The sequence below is a fragment of the Oncorhynchus nerka genome, linkage group LG19 (genome assembly GCF_034236695.1).
Source record: "Oncorhynchus nerka isolate Pitt River linkage group LG19, Oner_Uvic_2.0, whole genome shotgun sequence".
Taxonomy (NCBI): domain Eukaryota; kingdom Metazoa; phylum Chordata; class Actinopteri; order Salmoniformes; family Salmonidae; genus Oncorhynchus; species Oncorhynchus nerka.
Window position 1 is genome coordinate 28,698,204 of NC_088414.1, and position 24,886 is coordinate 28,723,089.

General features: G+C 42.7%; 3 protein-coding genes across 3 annotated transcripts; 2 read left to right on the top strand and 1 right to left on the bottom strand.

Annotated features, from left to right (window-relative positions):
• Nucleotides 1-17: 17 nt before the first annotated feature.
• tmem223 (transmembrane protein 223) lies at nt 18-1,380 on the bottom strand. Its single transcript, XM_029620696.2, has 2 exons — nt 630-1,380; nt 18-530 (listed from the first exon to the last, which is right to left on the bottom strand). The coding sequence occupies exons 1-2, from the start codon at nt 1,249-1,251 to the stop codon at nt 232-234; spliced, it is 921 nt and encodes a 306-aa protein (XP_029476556.1). The 5' UTR covers nt 1,252-1,380; the 3' UTR covers nt 18-231.
• Nucleotides 1,381-3,077: 1,697 nt separating this feature from the next.
• On the top strand, nt 3,078-7,251 carry LOC115101312 (cofilin-2-like). The gene is made up of 4 exons (XM_029620698.2): nt 3,078-3,186; nt 5,616-5,926; nt 6,049-6,125; nt 6,218-7,251. Exons 1-4 carry the CDS (start codon nt 3,184-3,186, stop codon nt 6,328-6,330), a joined length of 504 nt encoding a protein of 167 aa, XP_029476558.1. The 5' UTR covers nt 3,078-3,183; the 3' UTR covers nt 6,331-7,251.
• Nucleotides 7,252-7,774: 523 nt separating this feature from the next.
• Nucleotides 7,775-14,371, top strand: LOC115101313 (transmembrane protein 151B). The gene is made up of 3 exons (XM_065004835.1): nt 7,775-8,390; nt 11,187-11,237; nt 11,539-14,371. Exons 1-3 carry the CDS (start codon nt 8,337-8,339, stop codon nt 13,201-13,203), a joined length of 1,770 nt encoding a protein of 589 aa, XP_064860907.1. The 5' UTR covers nt 7,775-8,336; the 3' UTR covers nt 13,204-14,371.
• The last annotated feature ends 10,515 nt before the right edge of the window (nt 14,372-24,886 follow it).

Consider the following 24,886-nt stretch of genomic DNA (forward strand, 5'->3'; position numbering starts at 1 on the left):
CACTTCAATGCACTGGAAACATTTTTACATCCACAGTTTATTAATATCTATATCTTATTTGTTGTCAAATTAATTACAAAAAGCCAACAACATTTTTGCAAACTTAATCAATGGTTTATGTTGAGAACTTTAGCCAACAGATTGTTGAATTCATTCCAATCAACCCCTTTGTACTGACACAATGTTGCATTGACAATGGGGGACAAGTCACATTCTGTTATCTTGACACACCTAGAATGATCGATATGCCCCAACTGTAACATCAAACAGTTGGGGATTATTCAGTGTGCCTTCTCTGTCCAAAAGAAAGTAGAACTTGCGATCTTTCACCCTGAGGGGAATGAAAGTAGGAGACTCTTGTCTGTGGGCGTAACAGGCCACTTGTGACAAGGGTACAGTAATTCTCTGTCCCTTGTTTGGTCCCAGGGGTGACTGTGTCGACACGGTGACCATCCCGCCCCCCTTATGTAGAATCACCTGGCTGACAGAACGCCGGCAGAACAGAGCACCAAGTCCCATGATCCCTCCACCTAAGAGAGAGTGAAAAGTATTAATACAATCACACACAGGTATAGGTGCCTTAATTTATAATAGTGCCAGTCTTCTGCACACACAATTCTGACACATACCAATAACAAGGCATGCCAGTGTGAATCCATATCTCCAAGCATTAGATCCCAGGTTCATATCGAAACTCCAAAGTCCTGCCAAGCCAGTAGTGGAGACATGTCTCCCACCAGAACCACTTCCACCAGTGTCTCGAAGACCAGTAAAGGCGAAGTGGGCCAGGTATGTCCAGAAAAGAAACTGACCACCACAGAAGACTGCTAAGAGGCGAAAGAACCTTGTTCGGTCGTGCTCAAACAGAATCACGTCTTTTGCAACCGCTGTCGATGTAGAAAGAGGGCGGAAAAGAGGCACCTGTTGGTGCAGTTTCTTCATAACATGAAAGTACCGTTTTTGTGTGTTCACTCTTGAGCGGATTGATAACAGACCAAAACACAACGTATCTGTTGCCCATATAGCACCCTCTCTCCCCAAACTGTATGCTACTCTTACACGGCTATACAGGTGGCCATTGCTCATGCCAGTGCATGTCGACGATGGTGAAGGTGTATGTGATGGATGGCTCAATATCGCTCTCGGGGTCACTTCGCTAAGGTTCCGCAATCGCGAAACGTTTGATAATCGATGACGTGCAAGACTAGACCAGCACTTCGATATACCGCTTAACAAATACCGAAATGTCATTTTTCTTACTGTCAGATTTTTATGGAACCCTTTGATTTTTTAAATCAGAACATAGCTGGACACAAGCTACATAACTCGTTTGTAGGACGCCGCCATGTTTAGATGTCTACGGAGACTGCAGTGGCACAAAAAGTAACGTCATGACAAGCAAGCGTGATAGCTTCAAAGATGGTGGATACATAAAGATGTCCTACTCAGGCCGTTTTACCATTGAAAAAATTGTCACAGTTCCGGTCTACTTGAAGGGGTGGTTCTCCCATTCACACCAATGCAATAGCTGCTGGGTCTGTATAAGAGCCAGAAAAAATGGACTGAGATGTATCGCTTCCTCTTCCGTCTCTGATAGCAGTCTCATCGCTAGGCCTACTGGTAAATTAGGCCATATCAGGCTTATCTCGTGAACAATCTTATATATCAACACAGTGAATTTAAGAGAATGTATTGTGTTATATAGCTACAATTATCATCCCTTAATTTTATCCACAGAAGATGTGTCACAAAGCTATAGTCTTGCTCATCTCACTCAGTAGACTAGTCCAATGTATGGATGTGTGGAAAAATGGAAAAACTGGTGGTGCTATAAGACAACGAATGAACACCTCCCCGTAGTCACGCTCCTTCTCACTCTCTCAAGTCAATTGAAAAAGCCATTATCAGCGTGGGAAACATGTGTTCCCATTGTCAAAGAAAGTAAAATCGATAATGAACAATAGTGAAATAAACAATCCGAACTGAACAGTAAAGATTACACTCACAAGTTTAAAAATAAGAGACATTTCAAATGTTATAATATGGCTATTTATAGTGTAACAACTTACAAAAGGGAAAATAAATATGGGTTGTATTTACAGGGTGTTTGTGCTTCACTTGTTGCCATTTTCTTGCTGGTGTGATGGCACACTGTGGTATTTCACCTAGTAGTTTATTTTTTTTCTCTCTCTCTCTCAATTCAATTCAATTCAATTCAAGGGCTTTATTGGCATGGGAAACATGTGTTAACATTGCCAAAGCAAGTGAGGTAGATAATATATAAAGTGAAATAAACAATAAAAATTAACAGTAGACATCACACATACAGAAGTTTCAAAACAATAAAGACATTACAAATGTCATATTATATATATATATATACAGTGTTTTAACAATGTACAAATGGTAAAGGACACAAGATAAAATAAATAAGCATAGATATGGGTTGTATTTGTATTTGTATTCTCTCTCTCTCTCTCTCTCTCTCTCTCTCGCTTTGCTCTGGTTTGAGTCTGTCGTTTATATTGCACAGCAAGTACTCGTCTGTCTTGGTCTAGATTTGAACGAAATGCCCTAATGACCATATATGGAGATATAGATGCCGCGAACCACAGGGTGTGCACGAGGCGCGCATTGGCCCTACTGCCGTTCGTTTCCTTATTTGGAAGTGAGTTTAGCCAACCTTCTCATTGCGAATGAATAACTGATGTATCGGAGAGACAGACACGTCAGTCCCTGTGTCTGTCAAAAATGCAAACAGTGAATTGATTGTAAGAGACAAATTGGATTGGACATACTTTTTAAAAGCTGATTTAATTTTCACCATATAGATCATTAGGAATTTTAAAAAGTATGTTCTTAATATAGTCTAGAGACGTAGCTATAAAGCTCAGTTTTCTTCTATAACGTTATTATACTCTATTCTATATGGACATTGAGTGTTACAGTCTAGATCTGTAGTTTAGCCTACTGAACGTCGTTCAAGTGCATACTGTGATTGTGTCAGTGTGTGTTCGGGGGAGGGTTATAATGAAAATACAATTCCCATGATACTTTGGGTTGACACTTGCTTCCTTTGTTCTGATGCCCGTCAGGCGCGTGTCCGTCGGTCTAGTGTGAACTCAACAAGAAGAACGAACATTTCATTTTCAACTCAGACGCTGATACACGAAAGACCCAACCATGGTAACGTTACTTTTATGGTTCAAATAACTAATTTTGTTATCCTACATATACAACCCACAGTAGTTGTATTGGGGAGGGGTAGTTAGCAACTTGGCCCGCTGATCATAAAATGAAGTTATTTATTTCCCCACCATAGTTTTTCAATCGGTGAACATTGGCCACCTTGCTAGCTAACAGCCCACATTTGGTAGCTAACTGTTTAACTTGGCTAACCTGCTTAAAAAATGAGCATTTAACTAAACCGCCATTTGTCATTCATGGTCAGAGTTAACTAGGTATCACCTGGTAAATGTAAATGTACCTCGGCATTTCCTCTAAACCATGACCTAACAGTATCACTAGTATTATAGCTAAGCTAACTAGGCCTCGTGCTAACCGGATGGCTAAATTAGCTAGCTAACTGGTTAGTATACGTAGTTAGCTAGATTACTTCAGATGGCACAATTATGTAAGCAAACGAACGGTACGCTATCCACCATTGGTGTTGATTGGAATTGACAATTGCTTTAACGTGACAATATGTTTGAGTAAGACGATGCTAGTCTGACACTTGTCTAACGCATCACCCGCTAACATTTACTGCCAGCTAGCTAGTACCGGTAGTTAACGTTACCTCCCGTTTCAGCCGACCCCACCCTTAATGCAAGTACAAGGAAGTGTGCCGTCAAAGCTTGCTAGCTACCTGGCAATGTTCGTAGATTATGACATGTCAATGGATTTTGTTCAATGGTATTTTATTGTTGACTGCGTATGTTCACTTTATCAATTTCGGTGACAATTGTTGAGAATGATTATTGAGAATTGGTTAGCAGCTCCATCAAACTAGGAAGCCATGGCATCGAACCCTGACACCATTTCCTTCTCCCTTGACTTGCGCTGACAACGGCACGCCAGTGTGTTTGTAACACTGAGTATGGTTGTCTGCTTCAGCACACCCACCATAAGAGTGAATGTACCAAGCGCTGTAACCACTGCTTTGGGGAAGAGGAAGTGAAACAACTTCCCAATGCAAACACACTGTTTGCTAGTGGACATCCTGTTTCATATGCCAGGGTGTCCACCCACTCTGGGTGATGACATTTCACTTCCCTATGTTATAAAATAGATTTTATCAAGACAAATGTAATTCTTCATGTTCTGAATCGTTCAGTGGGGTATTTCTCTAACATGATTAACATAAAAGTCCATCAGATTAAAGGCACCGAGCTCTGTTTACAGAGCGGTGCAGCTTTATCGCAAAGACATTTGACCATTTTGTTGTTGGTCGCAAATATAAAAATTGGCATGACACTAGCTGAATTAAATGTAAAAGGTTTTCGGGTATGCACAGTGCTCTGACATTTTGGAGAAAAATACAGGAACTTTGCGTTAATATGAACAGTGTATACTAAAATGTCTCAATCGATAGCTATCTTACCTCTTTATTGTTTTATGATGATTTCAATGGTAAACCTGTCAGGTAGCCTTAATTCTCACTCATCATCCAGTCTGGTTTCCCCCTTGATTTAGTACCACTTTTTTTTCTCTGGCCTCCATTGATTTAGTTGCCATAATTTTGACCATCCTGTAAGGGTAATAACTCTCAATACATTTTGAACGGATTATGATAAGATGCATGAGGTTTGGACCATTGGTTGTTTCAGAGGATTTATCTACATAACATTTTATCCATTGGTCAAAATATGTTTTTGATTGGACACCCTACATATGGTCTTAGTGAAGTGTATTTCTTCCACCTTGGTTATAACATTCTAGCTAGCTAGCTGCCAGCAACCAAATCATCTTCATACCACTGGAAATGGAACTGAAATGTATTTTATTGAGATTAACATTCTCTTTTTAAGTTTTCCCTGGCTCTTTTTAGAGATTGTTTTGGAATGTAAGTGGATGATTGTGAAATTGTAGGTTGTTTCACTTAGTCAGTTTGTCCAAGGTATTGATTTCAGGAACAGTAACAGCACCCTCTGCTGTCTTTCTCTGTTTGCTTGATGAATAGGTATCTTTTGTTCTGACACAACCCTCTTGAGTTTTTGTTTGACTTGAGGTCTTTTGCAATTTTGAGGAAAAAATGTAGAATACTTTTGGCACTCACCATCCTTGTATTTCAATCATTCAAGTACTGACCTGACTAACAATTGTTCCAAATGTTTTCTTTAAACTGTAAAGTCAACTGCTCTGAATAGTGCAAGTGTGAAATGATCATAGTGATTTATCAACATCCTTATCCCAGTGTGCCCACTAACAGTGTTTGCTTAATGATTAGTAGACGGGGCTGAAGATATCAGCAATCGTTTAGTCTGGAAAAACAAGCCATTTAAAGCCCTGCAAGCTGTTTTAAACTTAAATCCAAACATGCAGACCAAAGCTGAGAGATCTCATTCATTGACCTCTTGGGTACATGATGCATTCAACTTGTTTCCTCCTCTTAGGCCTCTGGGGTGACAGTGACTGATGAAGTTATTACAGTCTTCAATGAGATGAAGGTCCGTAAGGCCCAGGCGAATGAGGATGAGAAGAAGAAGAGGAAGAAGGCAGTGCTGTTCTGTCTCAGCGAGGACAAGAAGCACATTGTCCTTGAAGCAGGTAAAGAGATTCTGACTGGTGATGTGGGTACCACCATCGCAGACCCTTACCTGCACTTTGTCAAGATGCTGCCTGCAGACGACTGTCGCTACGCCCTCTATGACGCAACCTATGAGACCAAGGAGACCAAGAAGGAGGACCTTGTCTTCATCTTCTGGTGAGTGTCAACTGTTAAGCACTGGGTTTAAGTCTATTTAATTTGATGATTACAACTAGTCAATTCTGCTGATATAAAGAAAGAATATTTTGGTAATATTTTCTGTTTCCTTTGTATCTCAGGGCCCCAGAAGGTGCTCCACTGAAGAGCAAAATGATCTATGCCAGCTCAAAGGATGCCATTAAGAAGAAATTCACAGGTGAGCTTAACCTTTTAGGTTGAAAGAAAATCTGTGATGATTAGTGTGCTTTCATTTGTTTTCACACATTTGACCACTTTGCTCATTTCTAGGTATCAAGCATGAATGGCAAGTTAACGGTTTGGAGGACATCAAAGATCGGCGCACCTTAGCAGAGAAGCTTGGAGGCTCATCAGTGGTCACCCTTGAAGGTGGGCCTGTATAAATCCACTCAGTCAACTGAGGCCTACAGGGAAAGAAAAAACAGAATTTATGTCCCGGGGGTATGGCTGTTGATTCCAGAATGAGAAGGAATTGGGTGAGGGGGGTTTAGAGTACAAATAAGATGGGGTGGAGGGTATCTTGTTGTGGGGAGAAAGATCAAGTATGCTATTTCATGGTTAAAATTGTGGTTATCATTCCACTTCTCACAATGAAGAACAAACATAGACAAGTCTCAATTTGTGATGAAGGATTATGACAAAATAGATTAAGATTTGCGTCAACATTTCCAAGATTGTCCTTGCAATTTCCAAACGAATGAAGAACAAAATGTGGTTTACACAATGAAATCATTAAGGAGGATATTTTTTAAACTGATGAGGACTGGGTATGTCTCTTGTATGATGGTGTATGGATCAGGCAGAGCAAAGAGCAACTTGAGTGAAAAATCGAAGTTTATTGGTCACAAACAGTTAAGCAGGTGTCATAGCGGTGCAGCAAAAATACTTGTTACTTGCTGGGTAAACTTGTCAATTTATGCACTTTGTTCACACCTAATTTATTTGATGGTAATTCCTCTATTGACAAATTTGTTTTAACTACTTATATGCTAAACGAGGTTTATTTTCCAACATGCTTCCCGTACAAGTAGAAATAAAAAAACATAGCATAATTCCAGGAAGTTATTTCCAAGACCTTCCAGCAAACAATTGCTGTGTACAAAAATGCATTCCTTTTTTCTTGATGAAATTTCAGAACAGCTTAAACATAAATTGGTTGAGGGTTTAACAAGATGGAGTCAGGGGTATGTAGTAATGTTGGTGGCTCCAGTTGGAAGAAGCCTATGAGAGAAGGTAAAGTGTGGATGGATATATTGTGGGTGTTTTTGTCTCATGTCTAAATAAAGAAAATGCACTTACATTTACTAGTGTTGGCTGTTGCATATTTCCTATGGTTAATTGTCCATTCCTGCATGCCTTTTTATATTACTTAAAAAAAACTGATACAGCATGTTTGTAGATGCATAAGTATACTAACAGTTAGCCTATGCATAATGTGCATATTTTACATTTGACAGCAGAATATAGCCACAGTTAAGTGGAGGCAAATCGCACGGGCATACAATTTTCAGCGTAAGTGTCAGGTCACACTTTCTTGGTTCTGTCCCATTTCTGCACGTAGACACTTGCCATGGAACTAGTTGTTTGTGAAACGTGGGCGATGTGCAAGGCTCATCAGACTGAAGAAGCAGTATTTGCTCACAAAACGTATATCGGGAGTTAAATGACTACAATATTGCCACCGCAACTAATTGAAATGTAGGCCTTTTAGAAAATGGTGCGCGTTTATGTCCGTACTCAGTGACGTCAGCTCTAACCGTCGACGATTAAATGTGCAGGTGAAAACCGGAATAAACACATGACCAAACGCGCTAGGAGGAGGGTGAACGAAATTATCTGCCAATCATAATATCTGAATGGTAGGATGAGGATCCATTTACGCCTACGGATAAATAGCGTGCTATCGCACTTGACAGACCATAGTTGCATCGTCAGGAGGTAGCCTACCAAATAATAACGCGATGTCTCGGTTGTGATTTAACGTACAGTATTTCCTCATCTATCTTCCCCGCTGGATGGTCCATGTTGGAGCCTGGAGCTACTGTAGAGTAGATTACAGCAATACATTAGCAATAAAACAACATACGGTGACTTAACAGACACCCGAGAAACTACACATGAAACGGGGTTTTGCCATGTCCCGCGGTCGTGTGACAAGAACCGCAGGACAGGATCGAATCAATCCGTTGGGGCAATGCTAGGAGCTGTGTTAATAACCTGGCAAGAGGAATACTTGATACTCGAAGACGTTTGCTTTCGGAGAATCGAATTCGGACATGGGGCTTGAGTTGTCATGCGGGGCGGTCCGGACACTGGACCCCCTGATCGTGGGAGTCTCGGATAGATACCGATGCTCACGGTCAAATCATAGCTTGTGAGGAACGAAAGAATGCCTGCGGTGACCGGAGAAGCGCCCTTACTGAACGGGGGCAGAAGAGAAGAGGTAGTAGAGCATTGGCTAGGTTGTTTGGGGTGTGGGGGGGGGGGAAGTGCGCGCGTGCGTAATTGTTGTTTTGGCTGCTACTAAATGGCCTAGGCTACTATATACAGGCTAATAAAATGACAATGTTAATACCCATATAGAATGTGCGCTTGCAAGGATATTATCCATATATTTAGATCTGCACTACATGGTGAGCTCAAGCTAATAGGCTACTCCACCTCCGTTTTCACTCCTCTGTAACCAGTGGAGCTCACTCAGTTATCCACTCACTAACCAACATGTTGAGCACAAACATAACTCTGCATCTCTGGTGCGTCCGAGTTTGATCAGAGGAACTCTGGTCTTTACAATAGGCTACGACAGACCAGTCACGTATTTTTTTAGTGCGTGTATACTACAAGGTTACTAGAAGTCACCCCTCACTAATGGACGGACGGACGCAACTGCATTGCAGTCGAACTGGAGGTGAACGATTTAGCTCCCCCTCATTTATTTGCCTGGGCTGAGATATGAATTCCACCTTCAATTACTGACATGATAACAACATGAATTATTAAATCATTCCTCATTATTAGGAGACATCTCCAGTTGGGGAGTACTTATTAGAATGAACTGTACAGCATCAGGCCACATTATAGTCTATGATCACTGTTCTGTCTTGAGTAGTAGCCTAAACGTTAGAGTCCTCAGTTGCTGAGCTGTAACCTCAGCTCTTATGTTACAGAGAGATCAATAAAAAGAAGAGAGACAGATTGGGCAAGCACCAGAGAGCACTATTGAGTTTTTATGTTTGTATTATACTGACACAACCATATCTACTGTTAAGTGAGATAAGTTACATGTCATAATGCCCTTTTTTCCAATGAGCATGGTTGATATGTGCACATAATGATGTCTGTGTGTCCTGTCAGGCAAAATCAGCACACCTCTGTGTGTGTTAATGTTTATTTCTGAGGTTGCTTTTCTACTCGGGCGGCCTCTGTGTTCCCTTGAATGTTGTGGGGTTTGAGAGAAATAAGACAGATGTGCAGGCAGAACTGTAAGCCTGCCATCTCTACTTTCTCTCTTCCTCTGCTTTGCCCTTCATCTCAAAGTGAAGGTAAGACAGTGGAAGACAGGCTCCTACACACACAAAAACAAAGAAGGGAGGGAGGTCTGTAGTATCATTACAGTTTGGACACTGGTTGAAGAAAACCTGGTTGGGTCAACCCACATAGTTGTGTGTCTTGTCTTCTGTTGTGTTTGCAGCCATCAATGGTCAGATTTCTTCCACATACTTTGAGAATAATTGTACTCTTATGTAGTAAGGACTTGCAGACGACAGGCTGACCTACTTGAATTTATACACACACAAACTCACATTATGTTTTTTGCCTGCCTCTAATGTGAGAGGCATTCCCGATAAAACTGTCTCTCAGACCGGTAGTTCTTAGGCTTGATAAATAATTAACACTAGTTGAGTATGACTGAAATGCTCTTTGTATACCTACTTAAACACACTATCCATCTCTCTCTGTCTGTTGTTGCATCAGAATATGTTACATTTATTTAGTTGGATTTGTTTCTATAACAAAAAGACACTCCTTTACTCTGTCCCCCTTCTTTATTCATCTTCCCTGTACCATTATTTAATTAGGCAACTTGCTCTGATAGTTGATAGGTGAACTATTTTGTCCTTGTCCTTATGACAGTAAGAAGGAGCAAAACCAAATGGTCTACTGTGTGTGAAATTGAAGCAGTTTTTTCCATTCTCCTTTCAGCAACAGTTTTACACCCAAAGTAGTTTTACAGTGCTTCATGTCAATATGGAGTGGGAAGAAAAGCGATCAAGTGGGAGGGAAAAAGCACAGTGGAAGAAACATGAGGCTCCTAGTAAACTACCCATACCTCTTTCTTTTCATCTCTTCCTCTCTAATGGCCTGTAAGTGGGGGATGAGTACAGAGTTAGCCCATCATCATTAATATAGACACACACAAATGTAATAAATTAGCAATTGAGGCACTTGGCTCTAGCTTTACGGTGAACTTAAATGGTCTCTCCCTTTTGACTCAGCGTGCTCCCTTGTCCTTGTAATGCAGGCACAATTAAACCCTGGCACCTCTGCCAACAGGAACACACCTCCTCACAGCTACCGTTTGGACAGCAGCCTGCCTTTTAGCAAAACAAACCTTCCCTGCAAGGTCACTGTCATGGCTATGAGAGGCCCATTTGACTACATCAAAAGCGAAGCAGATAGTCAAATACTCTGATCTCAGGGCCCATATCCACAAAGCATCTTAGAATAGAAGTGCTGATCTCGTATCTCTCCATATAATCTTATTCATTATGAGACTCTTTGTGGACACGGGCCCACCTCTTATCTATCTCTTTTTTGTTTGTTTTCCTTTTGTTTCTTTTTCTATGCTCTGTGTGGCCAAGAATGACCCTGTCCATGTGCATCTCCCTATGGGAAGCAGGGATGGCCACAGTACCACTAACTTCCACTGGCAACAGAGAGCTGAATGCACTCTCTTTCTCTCTTGATGAGGTCTAAAAGCATCAACCTCTTCCAGTGCCCACTAAAACCAAGTGTTTAAAATGGGCTTCATGGTTTAGGTTTCACTCTGCCAGGAAATGTGTTCATGTCTCCAGAGACTGGAATGTTCCATCTCTGGCAGAGAAGGGGAGCAAGAGAGGAGACAACATTGATGTTTATTAATGTTGTAAGGCCATGGTGTGATTGATGCCCCATGGTCTGTATTCTAATGGAATACACTTAATATATGTTCTGTTTTCTCTGTTTCTGTTTCTTGCAGAAAAATCCAGTTTTAACACCCTTTCCTTTCCTTGTCTTTCTGCCTCCTGTTGTATGTCCTTCAATGCTGTTCCTCTCCTTTTTATCACCCCTCATACGTTCCATTACACGTGATGTTTTATTATCGTTAAAACCCCATCCCCACTACTTAAACAATCATTTATCCAACGTCCTGTCCACCCTCACATCACTCCCTTTACCCAAAATGTCAAGCTCCTGATCCCATCACTCAAACTCTGCTACCTTACTCCCATTTATAAAATGTTAACCAAATTTCTACTTGTATTTGTGCCTGATCCTCCACCCCCCCCATCATCTGCTTTACCTTGTCTCTTATCCCTACCCCCCTGTAGCAGCGTCCCTGTAAACAGTCCCTTCCCGGGTCCCTATGCCGAGAGTCCCATTGGAAGTGCCTGCTCCTCACGCTGCTGATGTTCGGCTGTTTCGCCACGCTGGGATGGTGCTCTTTTTACCGCGTCACTGTCATGGCTGCCGATGAACACGGCCTCTACTACGGTGGCCGCGCCCGCCTCTACCATGACAGCCCCTGCTCCAACGGCTACGTCTACATCCCGGTGGCCTTCCTGATCATGCTGTACCTGGTCTACCTGGTGGAGTGCTGGCACTGCTTCTCTAAAACATCCTCTCTGGCCCGGGTGAGGATTAGCAAGGTGTACAACAGGGTCCAGAGGCTGCAGCAGGCCATGCCCTGTATCTGGTGGAAGGCCATCAGCTATCACTATGTGAGACGGACACGGCAGGTGACTCGATACCGCAATGGTGACGCTTACACCACCACACAGGTGTACCATGAGCGGGTCAACACACACACAGCCAGCTCTGAATTTGACTATACCCGACATGGTGTCAAGGACGTATCCAAGGAGCTTCTTGGCCTTCTGGAGCACCCGGCCGTACGCCTTCGTTTCACCAAGTGTTTCAGCTTTGCCAGTGCCCATGCCGAGGCTGCCTACCTCACCCAGCGCGCACGCTTCTTCGCAGAGAACGAGGGTCTGGATGACTACATGGAGGCACGGGAGGGCATGCACCTGAAGAACGTGGACTTCCGTGAGCACATGCTAGCCTTTCCTGACCCGGCGTGGCCGCCCTGGTTCTCTCGCCGGCGCATGTATTGGCTGATCTCAGCCCTGATGTTGTCCTGGCCACTACGTGTGGTGTCAGAGTACCGTACGGCGTATGTCCACTATCATGTGGAGAAGCTGTTTGGTGAGAACGAGGAAGTCAATGACAATGACAGCACTGAGATGGGCAGCTACCGCTCAGGCCAGGAGAATGGGCAACGCGGTGGCCCCAGATTACGTGTCATATCGAGGGTCAACACGGTAGACATCACTGAACTGGAGTGGCACATTCGCTGCAACCAGCAGATGGTGCCCAGTTACTCCGAGGCGTTGCTGATGGATCTGAACACCAACAACACAACATCTTCGCCCTCTGCGTTTACCGGGGCAACGCGTGTCCCTATGAGGCGGAACTCTAGCTACGTCCTCCAGAGCTGCCCCCGCTGTCGCAGGTCCACCAGCAGCTCCTCGCTCCCCTCGCGAGTCAGGGGGAACGTGGCGATGGGGGCGGGCTCTTTGACATATGGGACAGTGGGAAGGATGGGAGGAGGAAGGCTAGCCCTCAGCCGCAGTGGATTCTCTCTGGGCCGTTTGCACACTGTGCGGCAGGCCTGCCTGTTTCACTCCCGGAGCCTTGGTGCAGGGATGGGGAGTAGAGGGGATGAAGGTGGTGGGTTTCTGGGACTGGGCCTCCGCCGGGCTAATGAAGAGAGCAGAGGGGTACTGGAGGGAGAAGGATTTGAAGAGGATGAGAATAGTCTGCAGCTAGAGGAGGATAGAGAGCAGGAACTAGAGAGAGTGAGGGCTGAGATCATGCAGGGAGTGGCCTGTGTGACAGAGAGACCACCAGCTTATCAGGAAGCTCTCCACTTGCCTGTGTTGATCGTCCATGGTGAGGAGAGCTGCCATGGAGGGGAGGACCTTGACACAGGATAGTCACTATGATTGGCTAGGGTGATGGAGAGTAGATAAGCAAATCTGCTCAGGATGATGCAAGAAATGAATGAGAGGAGGGCAGAGGAGAGGAAAATAGGGAAGGAAGAAAAAGAAGTGGTAATATGGAAAGGATTGGAAAGAAGAGAGGGGTAAGGAAGGAGAAAGAAAACAAATGGAAAACCCCTAGTTTCCAGACCTGCGACAAAGGACTACTGCAAAATGTGTAGGGAAACCAAACTATTGTGTCACGGTAGATTAAATTACAACTATGTAGTTGCTCTTGCTTGAGAGTGTGTAATATGTGTATCCCATTGTCCACAATGAACAACAATCGCTTTGTATCATTGTTCATCAATGTATGAAATGTATGTTCATGAATGTATGGACGTATCAATGAGCTGCTGAGTTAGCGCTTAACATCAGGAGTAGTAGTAGTCCACCAAGCTATTAGATTAATTCAAGGGGCACTGTATATTGTGTAAACTTACATAACTCCCGGGTGGAGGTGGAGCACAACTCTCATGCCAATGAAATCAAAAAAATATTACCATTACACAGAGATGATAGTAATCCGATTTTATATTACTTTTAGATGTAAACAAATAATACATTTGATCAAGGCACTGAGGTGATGCGGCGTATGTCATCTACTCATCTTCCTCTTGAGATAATGCAGATCCAAGCGGCCAACAATATTGTCTATGACATCACAGATATAGTGAATAATGTTTTAAGAGGTAAGTGCACATATGGGTATGTTTGAGCAGGGATGCAGTAGTTGCTAAAAATCGAGCTACTTTATGAGAAACTTCACGATTTTTTAAAAATGTCCTTGTAGCTCAGCTTTGTGACTCCGTCAGCCAAAAACATGCATTTGCCCCCCTCACAGACAACAGGAATGTGGAGAAAGACACTCACTTTTTAAACCTAACATGGATATGGGGAACAGGAGATGGAATATGATAGAGTTATGGAGAGAGCAATTGTCCCATTTTATGTTGGTAAGATTAACCCCTTTATTCATCCAAAAAATGCCTCTTAGCAATTTGGCCTTAACCACATTTACATTTACATTACATTTAAGTCATTTAGCAGACGCTCTTATCCAGAGCGACTTACAAATTGGTGCGTTCACCTTATGACATCCAGTGGAACAGCCACTTTACAATAGTGCATCTAAATCTTTTAAGGGGGGTGAGAAGGATTACTTTATCCTATCCTAGGTATTCCTTAAAGAGGTGGGGTTTCAGGTGTCTCCGGAAGGTGGTGATTGACTCCGCTGTCCTGGCGTCGTGAGGGAGTTTGTTCCACCATTGGGGGGCCAGAGCAGCGAACAGTTTTGACTGGGCTGAGCGGGAACTGAACTTCCTCAGTGGTAGGGAGGCGAGCAGGCCAGAGGTGGATGAACGCAGTGCCCTTGTTTGGGTGTAGGGACTGATCAGAGCATGGAGGTACTGAGGTGCCGTTCCCCTCACAGCTCCGTAGGCAAGCACCATGGTCTTGTAGCGGATGTGAGCTTCAACTGGAAGCCAGTGGAGGGAGCGGAGGAGCGGGGTGACGTGAGAGAACTTGGGAAGGTTGAACACCAGACGGGCTGCAGCGTTCTGGATGAGTTGTAGGGGTTTAATGGCACAGGCAGGGAGCCCAGCCAACAGCGAGTTGCAGTAATCCAGACGGGAGATGACAAGTGCCTGGATTAGGACCTGCGCCGCTTCCTGTGTGAGGCAGGGTCGTACTCTGCGGATGTTGTAGAGCATGAACCTACAGGAACGGGCCACCGCCTTGATGTTAGCTGAGAACGACAGGGTGTTGTCCAGGATCACGCCAAGGTTCTTAGCGCTCTGGGAGGAGGACACAATGGAGTTGTCAACCGTGATGGCGAGATCATGGAACGGGCAGTCCTTCCCGGGAGGAAGAGCAGCTCCGTCTTGCCGAGGTTCAGCTTGAGGTGGTGATCCGTCATCCACACTGATATGTCTGCCAGACATGCAGAGATGCGATTCGCCACCTGGTCATCAGAAGGGGGAAAGGAGAAGATTAATTGTGTGTCGTCTGCATAGCAATGATAGGAGAGACCGTGTGAGGTTATGACAGAGCCAAGTGACTTGGTGTATAGCGAGAATAGGAGAGGGCCTAGAACAGAGCCCTGGGGACGCCAGTGGTGAGAGCGCGTGGTGAGGAGACAGATTCTCGCCACGCCACCTGGTAGGAGCGACCTGTCAGGTAGGACGCAATCCAAGCGTGGGCCGCGCCGGAGATGCCCAACTCGGAGAGGGTGGAGAGGAGGATCTGATGGTTCACAGTATCGAAGGCAGCCGATAGGTCTAGAAGGATGAGAGCAGAGGAGAGAGAGTTAGCTTTAGCAGTGCGGAGCGCCTCCGTGATACAGAGAAGAGCAGTCTCAGTTGAATGACTAGTCTTGAAACCTGACTGATTTGGATCAAGAAGGTCATTCTGAGAGAGATAGCGGGAGAGCTGGCCAAGGACGGCACGTTCAAGAGTTTTGGAGAGAAAAGAAAGAAGGGATACTGGTCTGTAGTTGTTGACATCGGAGGGATCGAGTGTAGGTTTTTTCAGAAGGGGTGCAACTCTCGCTCTCTTGAAGACGGAAGGGACGTAGCCAGCGGTCAGGGATGAGTTGATGAGCGAGGTGAGGTAAGGGAGAAGGTCTCCGGAAATGGTCTGGAGAAGAGAGGAGGGGATAGGGTCAAGCGGGCAGGTTGTTGGGCGGCCGGCCGTCACAAGACGCGAGATTTCATCTGGAGAGAGAGGGAGAAAGAGGTCAGAGCACAGGGTAGGGCAGTGTGAGCAGAACCAGCGGTGTCGTTTGACTTAGCAAACGAGGATCGGATGTCGTCGACCTTCTTTTCAAAATGGTTGACGAAGTCATCTGCAGAGAGGGAGGAGGGGGGGGGGAGGGGGAGGAGGATTCAGGAGGGAGGAGAAGGTGGCAAAGAGCTTCCTAGGGTTAGAGGCAGATGCTTGGAATTTAGAGTGGAAGAAAGTGGCTTTAGCAGCAGAGACAGAAGAGGAAAATGTAGAGAGGAGGGAGTGAAAGGATGCCAGGTCCGCAGGGAGGCGAGTTTTCCTCCATTTCCGCTCGGCTGCCCGGAGCCTTGAACCACAATTCTAAAGGGGTTCTCCCCATGTCTCAGTTCTGCCCACTGTCGTAGTTCTACATCATGGTCAAGTATGGATATGATGCAGTTGAGTACATATCCCCCCCCCCCCTCACTCAACTGATGCCATTAGGATGTGATCGATGCTCAGAAGCCTTGGGATCAAAGCCAAAAAGGGTCTTGTAATTAGGAATTAGAGAAAAATTCATAACACAATATTTATTTCAAGACATGTATTATCTGTCTTTATGTAGATAATCAAACAACATGCAGACAGCACATAGTTGACATAACACACAGCATATTTAGCTCAAACACAACTTGTCAGAATTACAGAAAGACATGCCCATACAAAGACTTGACAGCCAGGCGAAATAGCATGTCAGGACTTATACTTCTTTACATCAGCATATTCACATGTCATAGTAGGTGCACATTATTAAGCACAAATAGACCATCTTAATAACAGTAAAAAGATCCATGGATGTGAATGTGGACCTACTTTTCAAATAATGGCCATGTTAACATTCATAGGTACTGTATGAAGGTATGGACATGGTGACTTGTCCCACCAACACTTTAAAACCACTCCCTATCTTGAAAAGACTCCTGTGTGTTCCCATTCTGTTGTGTCTCATGTGTTACCAATACACATTCAAATTGTTGAGTGTCAAGTACAGTAACTGTTTGAAATTGCATTAGGCCTATAACTGTTAGGTCACGTTGTTGTTACCAGTGATCTTGTAACTACATATTGTAACCAGATTCATAAACTCATTTTGTAAAGAAGTGTTGGTTTTGGTTCTCAGTACATCCATGCATGTCTGTCTGCATGCAAGCAAAGTCTCACTCTCTCTCCCTCCTACTCGTAGCTGGTTTTAAAGGGCTAAGCACCCGGCACATTTCATATGACACAGTCTGCACATCAACTGCATGGGAATTTACCAGTAATTGTTAAGTAGATGTAAAAAAAAAAAAACATTTGAGTGAAGAGGAGAGAAGAAACTGCTGCAGCACGTTGCAGGTGTGAAACGTTTCTCACTGTGGTAAGTGGCCCTTCCAAGAAATGTCTGTAGACACACACTATTAGGAGTTTGTATAAATCAGAGCAAAATGTTTAAACACTTACAGCAAAATGTTGGTAACCACAATGTAATTATAATCCAATAACTGCAGGTAGTTACACTGAAATATTATGTTATATTGTCACATACAATGTGTTATGCACAAATTACTTGTTGGCTTCCCTTATGGAGACATGGATGTAAAACAATATATGTTATTTTGTGGTTCAGAAAGTGCCTGAATGGTGAAAATGTGTTGCCTGTTGTTGATAGCACTGTAGGTGAGAGATACGCTCCATGGTAAGCCACTTGCAGTTGTCTCAGGGGCTGATGAATCAGACTGATGCTGCCACCATGAACATTTCAGTCTTTATTAACATTTACATGAGGGTGGCTAATATCTTATCAAGGGGATTTAAGATAGTGTTGATTCACTAGGGTACACCTCAGTGCAAATCCATGTCAGATGTTTTATGCTCTGCTTGGTGTTAATTCCAGACTAGTATGCGTTTTATGCCCCATTTGTCCTGTAATATTTCACTTTTCACTTTCCCCCAGTCCATAAAATGTCTCAGGAGCAGGTGGATTCTGTTGTGAGGAACATGGAGATCCTGTTGGTGGAGGCAGCACAGCTTAGGACCCCATGCAAGGCACAGAGCACCCAGCTGGCCCTGGTGAGGTCACCTCAGCTGAGGGAGGAGGGCCAGGGCCTGCAGATAGAAGCAGCACAGCTAGACATATCCAACATACGCAGGCAGCTGGAGCAGCTCCTGGACACCAAGGCCCCATTGAAACAAAAGAAAGACAAGCTCGCAAACTCAGCAAGCAATTTGTAAAGATGGAGAGAAAGAGAGTGCTTGAAGAAAAGGGCAGAGAGGAGAGGGATAGATGATGGTGAGAGGAGGCAAAGAATTATGAAGTGGTTGGGATTGAAGACTAGTTAATGCCATTTATAAAGGTTGTGATGGATTGATTTTTTTTCTCAGAAAATGTAAAATTGTAACTCATTCAATACTAGAAAATAACTAGTAATGATCTGTACTTAATTAATAATAATCAAATAAAGATTAAGACAATTTAAAAAAATGTGTATATATATATATATATATATGTAGAAGATACACTTCACAGGAAATGCTTTGTCTTTCACAGACGTACATATCAGTACAGTATAATCTGAACAGATCATCCTATATATCAGGAAGGGACTGAATTGTGTATCTAATTGATTTAAGTATACAAAAATGGAAGAGGTTACTTCCAAAGTTAATTGTATTTCCCACTATTCCATAGTGAAAACATGTTGTAGTTAGGTTGCCCCATTGAACATCCTGTTTTACAAGCCCCTGTTATTTGATCTTGGGCCAATAGTAGGTTCTTGCATGCAGGGAACTAGATCCAAAGACACATAATGGCACCTATCGGGCTATAGGTTAGGTCAGTGGGGTCAGACAGGTCGGTGGAAGAAGGGTTCTGTTTCAGACGTGCTCCATTCTGACCCGGACGTTTCTGGACAAACACCACCGCCACGATCAGCACCCAGAAGAAGAAGTTCACCCACACAGACTTCTGGGAAAGTTAAAGAAATAGAGGACAGATGAAGAATACAATATGGCTTTAAATAAAAATGTCAATACTTTTTTATAGCCTTTGTATCTGTGGTCTAATAAGGCAACAGTGTTTTGATGTGTCATCATGATATGGATAGTGTCAGGGCAGACCTCTGCATTATACACGCCTGTGTAGAACTGATTCCCATCGTAGCGACTGACTCAGGTTTTATTGTCTGCTTCATCACAACTGAAATTAAAGAAGTCCTCCAGATATAAAAGAACAGCATAAAATATTTCATATACAGTATGAGAGACAAGAGGGCACTGAGCACAGAGGTGATATGGGAGAAGACAGGCCCTACACCCAAACAAGGGCACTGCGTTCATCCACCTCTGGCCTGCTTGCCTCCCTACCACTGAGGAAGTACAGTTCCCGCGCAGCCCAGTCAAAACTGTTCGCTGCTCTGGCCCCCAATGGTGGAACAAACTCCCTCACGACGCCAGGACAGCGGAGTCAATCACCACCTTCCGGAGACACCTGAAACCCCACCTCTTTCAGGAATACCTAGGATAGGATAAAGTAATCCTTCTCACCCCCCCCCCCTTAAAAGATTTAGATGCACTATTGTAAAGTGGCTGTTCCACTGGATGTCTTAAGGTGAACGCACCAATTTGTAAGTCGCTCTGGATAAGAGCGTCTGCTAAATGACTTAAATGTAAATGTAAGACGGAAAAACAAGGCAGCCATCTCACCTGGTTATGGAGGGCATGTTTTGAAGGGCAGACAGAAAGAGGCGGTCCCTGACACTGCCAGTAAGAACAATATCTTCACACACCCGCCCAGAGTAACATTCAGCCACAGTCTTTCCCTGGGGGTGCAGAATGGGAGCTAAGTAAAGAAATAGTCCAAATCAAATCAACAACAAACAAATAATTTCTGTTGATGCCACACTATTTGGGCATGGAAATCGATATTATTGACACATCTGCTGGGCCATACAGTTGAACCTCTCACCTCTTGACCTTCTCTTCCACACAGCTGGTGTAGAACCAGTAGATGGCCACAGATACAGAGATGGCTTACACAAAGTAGCGGAGGGAGGGATGGCTGGGGCTCTCCCGAACCAGGCTAAATGTGTTGTACTCAACAGTCCCATAAAGAATGCACTGGCCTGTAAAGTGGCCCTGAATGACATACACATTTTACAGATGCATTCAGGAAAACTATAGTTTATTCAACAGTATGCAATTGAAATAATTGTATGCATGTTCCACAACCTAAAGCTACATAGTCTGTCACACACGGGCCTCACTGTCTCCTGGCCTGGATAGGGAGCCTAATTCAACTTAAATTAAATGCTTTAGAAATTCCATTTATCTGCACAAATGAACAGTTATATTCTTTTAGGACATTAGATGATTGATTATCTTATGGTGCCACTGGGCTGTGTGACAACAGGAAGATCTATGATTGTAGAACACATTTTTCTCAACACATTTAATTTCAAACAGGCATTGTCATCTGTATGGAAATGGTAGCCTAATCTATTGCACTGTCAATGGTGCATTTAGGTGAAGTCAACTAAGACATCAAAAGAATGTATTCCCTGAATTAAAAAGTCACATGATGATCTCTACTGATTTAATTGATATTCTCATTATTTGCTTCTATGGTTAGTCCCCATGTTTTGAGAAAAAAAGCAGGAAAATACAACATAATACTGTCTGGGAGAGAAGTTATTGAAAATCTGATAAAATCTTACTAAACTATTGGATGTAGCACCCAAAAGTTAAACCCATTGTTGAGAGGGCGATAAATATTCAGTAGTCTCAATAGCCAGCAGCTGTTTACTAGTAGCCTTGTGTCCATTTGAGAGTGAAAGTAGTGTAACAGGCTATAGTTGCAGTCGGAAGTTTACATACACCTTAGCCAAATATATTTAAACTCAGTTTTGGATAAATAATTGTATTTATTTCATCACATTCCCAGTGGGTCAGAAGCTTACATACACTCAATTAGTATTCGGTTGCCTTTAAATTGTTTAACTTGTGTCAAACGTTTCAGGTAACCTTCCACAATAAATTGGGTGAATTTTGGCCCATTCCTCCTGACAGAGCTGGTGTAACTGAGTCAGGTTTGTAGGCTTCCCTGCTCGCACACGCTTTTTCAGTTCTGCCCACAAATGTTCTATAGGATTGAGGTCAGGGCTTTGTGCTAGCCACTCCAATACCTTGACGTTGTTGTCCTTAAGCCATTTTGCCACAACTTTGAAAGTTTGCTTGGGGTCATTGTCCCTTTGGAAGACCCATTTGCGACCGGCCAAGCTTTAACTTCCTGACTGATGTCTTGAGATGTTGCTTCAATATATACACATAATTTTCCTTCCTCATCAGCCATCTATTTTGTGAAGTGCACCAGTCCCTCCTGCAGCAAAGCACCCCCCACAACATGCTGCCACCCCCGTGCTTCACGGTTGGGATGGTGTTCTTTTGGCTTGCAAGCCTTTTTCCTCCAACATAATGATGGTCAAACAGTTCTATTTTTGTTTCCTCAGACCAGAGGACATTTCTCCAAAAAGTATGATCTCTGTCCCCATGTGCAGTTGCAAAACGTAGTCTTGCTTTTTTATGGTGGTTTTGGAGCAGTGGCTTCTTCCTTGCTGAGCGGCCTTTCAGGTTATGTCGATATAGGACTTGTTTTATTGTGGATATATATATACTTTTGTACCTGTTTCCTCCAGCATCTTCACAAGGTCCTTTGCTGTTCTGGGATTGATTTGCACTTTTCACACCAAAGTGTGTTCATCTCTAGAAGACAGAACGCGTCTCCTTCCTGAGCGGTATGATGGCTGCGTTGGGTACTATTGTTTGTACAGATGAACATGGAACCTTCAGGCGTTTGGAAATTGCTCCCAAGGATGAACCAGACTTGTGGAGGTCTACAAATATTTTTCTGAGGTCTTGGCTGATTTCTTTTGATTTTCCCATGATGTCAATCAAAGAGGCATTGAGTTTGAAGGTAGGCTTTGAAATACATCCACAGGTACACCTCCAATTGACTCAAATTATGTCAATTAGCCTATAAGGAGCTTTTAAAGCCATGACATAATTATCTGGAATTTTCCAAGCTATTTTTAGGCACAGTCAACTTAGTGTATGTAAACTTCTGACCCACTGGAATTGTGATACAGTGAATTAAATGTGAAATAGTCTGTCTGTAAACAATTGTTGGAAAAGTTACTTGTGTCATTCACAAAGTAGATGTCCTAACCGACTTGCCAAAACTATAGTTTGTTAACAAGACATTTGTGGAGTGGTTGAAAAAACTGTTTTAATGACTCCAACCTAAGTGTACGTAAACTTCTGACTTCAACTGTATGAATGTGGAAATGTTTCCAATAATTTATATTGCTAAGTTATAATGGGATATAAATAATAATACTATCAAGGTGGTTCATAAGTGTTCTCAAGTTTAAAATGTCCCATATGCAGTTGAAAGATCAGACTTTTCAATCATGAATGCGTTCATACCTGGGTGATTGTCAGTGAGTCAGCAAACGTTATTCCACAGATGAAACAGTCTGCGTAAAGTACGAGCTACAAAACGAGCTGCCTTGGCAACGCCATCACGAACCTCTGCAAACCCATCCTATGATACCTATCAAGGACACCCTAGCACCCGGACAATGCACTCCATTCCAAGCTTGTTTAACTTTTACAATGGAATGCCAACTTTTTTTGCAAAAATGTACCCATTAACACATTTTTTTAAAATTGTAAACCTCAATTGAATATATGACCAAGGAATGCAATGCATTTACTATAATTGGTTGATTGTAAGATTGGAATGGAATACTTCAATTGGGCCTCTATGTGAGACAAAATACATGGCCACGTAAGGGCGCTGTGTAACATGTAACCATATAACCAGAGCCCTGAATTGGCCTGTTAACCCATCCACACAAACCAGTAGGTCTGTGCACTACTCCATTACACTGATGATGGCACAGGCACAACCTTGAATCACTTGATTTCTATCACATGATTGAGATTATGACAGTGGTGGAAAAAGTACCCTATTGTCATACTTGAGTAAAAGTAAACATGCCTTAATAGAAAATGACTCAATTAGAAGGAAAAGTCACCCAGTAAAATACTACTGCTATTTTAATTATAACTACTAAAAGTAAAAGTATAAATCCTTTCAAATTTCTTATATTAAGCAAACCAGACTGCACAATGTTCTTGTTTTTTGTTGTTGCCTGGGGCACACCAACACTCAGACATAATTTACAAACTTAGAATTTTTGTTTAGTGAGTCCACCAGATCAGAGGCCGTAGGGATGACCGGGGATGTTCCCTTGATAAGTGTGTGAATTGGACCATTTTCCTGTCCTGCTAAGCATTCAACATATAAGGAGTACTTTTGGGTGTCAGGGAAAATGTTTTAAAGAAAAATTACATTATTTTCTTTTGAAATGTAATGAAGTAAAAGTAAAAAGTTGTCAAAAATATAAATAGTAAAGTAAAGTACAGATACTTGAAAGTATTTTTACTAAAGTACTTTACACCACTGGGTTTTTATTATTCCTAGACCCAGCTCTCCAACATACATAAACAAATCTAATCTTCTCAGTAATCAGCATAGTTTCCCTCTAACCCTAATCCAGTTTAGAATTCCATGCACAGAAATGCAAAGCCATCTTTTTGGATCTTGTATTGTTCTCCTCTGAGACTGAAAACTGTGTGTGTGCAGACTCTTAATTTGATCTCCACTCTTTACTAACAGTTGTGGCTGCTTCATGTGATGTATTGTTGTCTCTACGTTCTTGCCCTTTGTGCTGTTGTCTGTGCCCAATCATGTTTGTACCATGTTGTGTTGCTACCATGTTGTTGTCTTATTGTGTTTATACCATGCTGTGTTGCTATGTTGTTGTCTTAGGTCTCTCTTTATGTTGTGTTTTGGTGTCTCGTCGTGATGTGTGTTTTGTCCTATATTCTTATTTTATTTTTCATCCCCGTAGGAGGCCTTTCGGTAGGCCGTCATTGTAAATAAGAATTTGTTCTTAACTGACTTGCCTAGTTAAATAAAAGTTAAATAAAAAGAAATGTCAGTAGTGGTCTTACTCTGGCGCTTTGTGATTAAAGTAGTGTAAAGAAGAAGTGTTCCTAAGTGATAACAGAACATTTAACAGCAGATGTTTTTTTTTATGCTGATTTGCTAAACGGAGTTACTGTTTAACTATTGTTTTAAGCTATTCATTTTAATCCCAATAATGTTTTCTTCAAATAAAATTGTATAAATACGCCTTGACTTGACATACAAATGTTCTGGTTTACACAATGTAGCCTGAACCTGAGACCTGGAGGTGGATGTCTCAGGAATGTAATATCCTCTGTGCAGCACGATGATGAAAGGAACAAATAACAGGAGGTCAATAGTTATGAAATGGGCAGATGGGAAACGTCTGGCTTAAAGCCAGATAAATTTGTGTCTGACTGTAATATCAAACCAATAATTCACCAGGTTGAGCAATCTGCTTGAATCAGATAAGTAAATGTTTTCTGGAATGTTTGATTCAGTGGGGTTTTGCTGTTTGTGAATTTGTGCATTCTGTAACCTTTCGCAGTCCTGTCAAGCTGGATAAGTGCAGGTTAAACTGACTGAAAAAAAGATTTGAGCTTAACAGAGAACCATCATACTTAATCAAAAGCCTTTAACACTGCTCTTGATTTGATCACAGTGTACTTCCATTAAATGCAATTACTGATCTGACCGATCATCATAGTCCTTTGACAAAACATCGATCATACTTCCATTGTTCTCTACTGTGTTCATTAATTGCAACTCTTGCGTAGAAGATTGTAGGCCTTTTCAGGAAAACATGTTGATCTTCCATTCTACAAAGTGTTTTTCAGGGAGGGCCTAAGGACACAATGTGCTCAG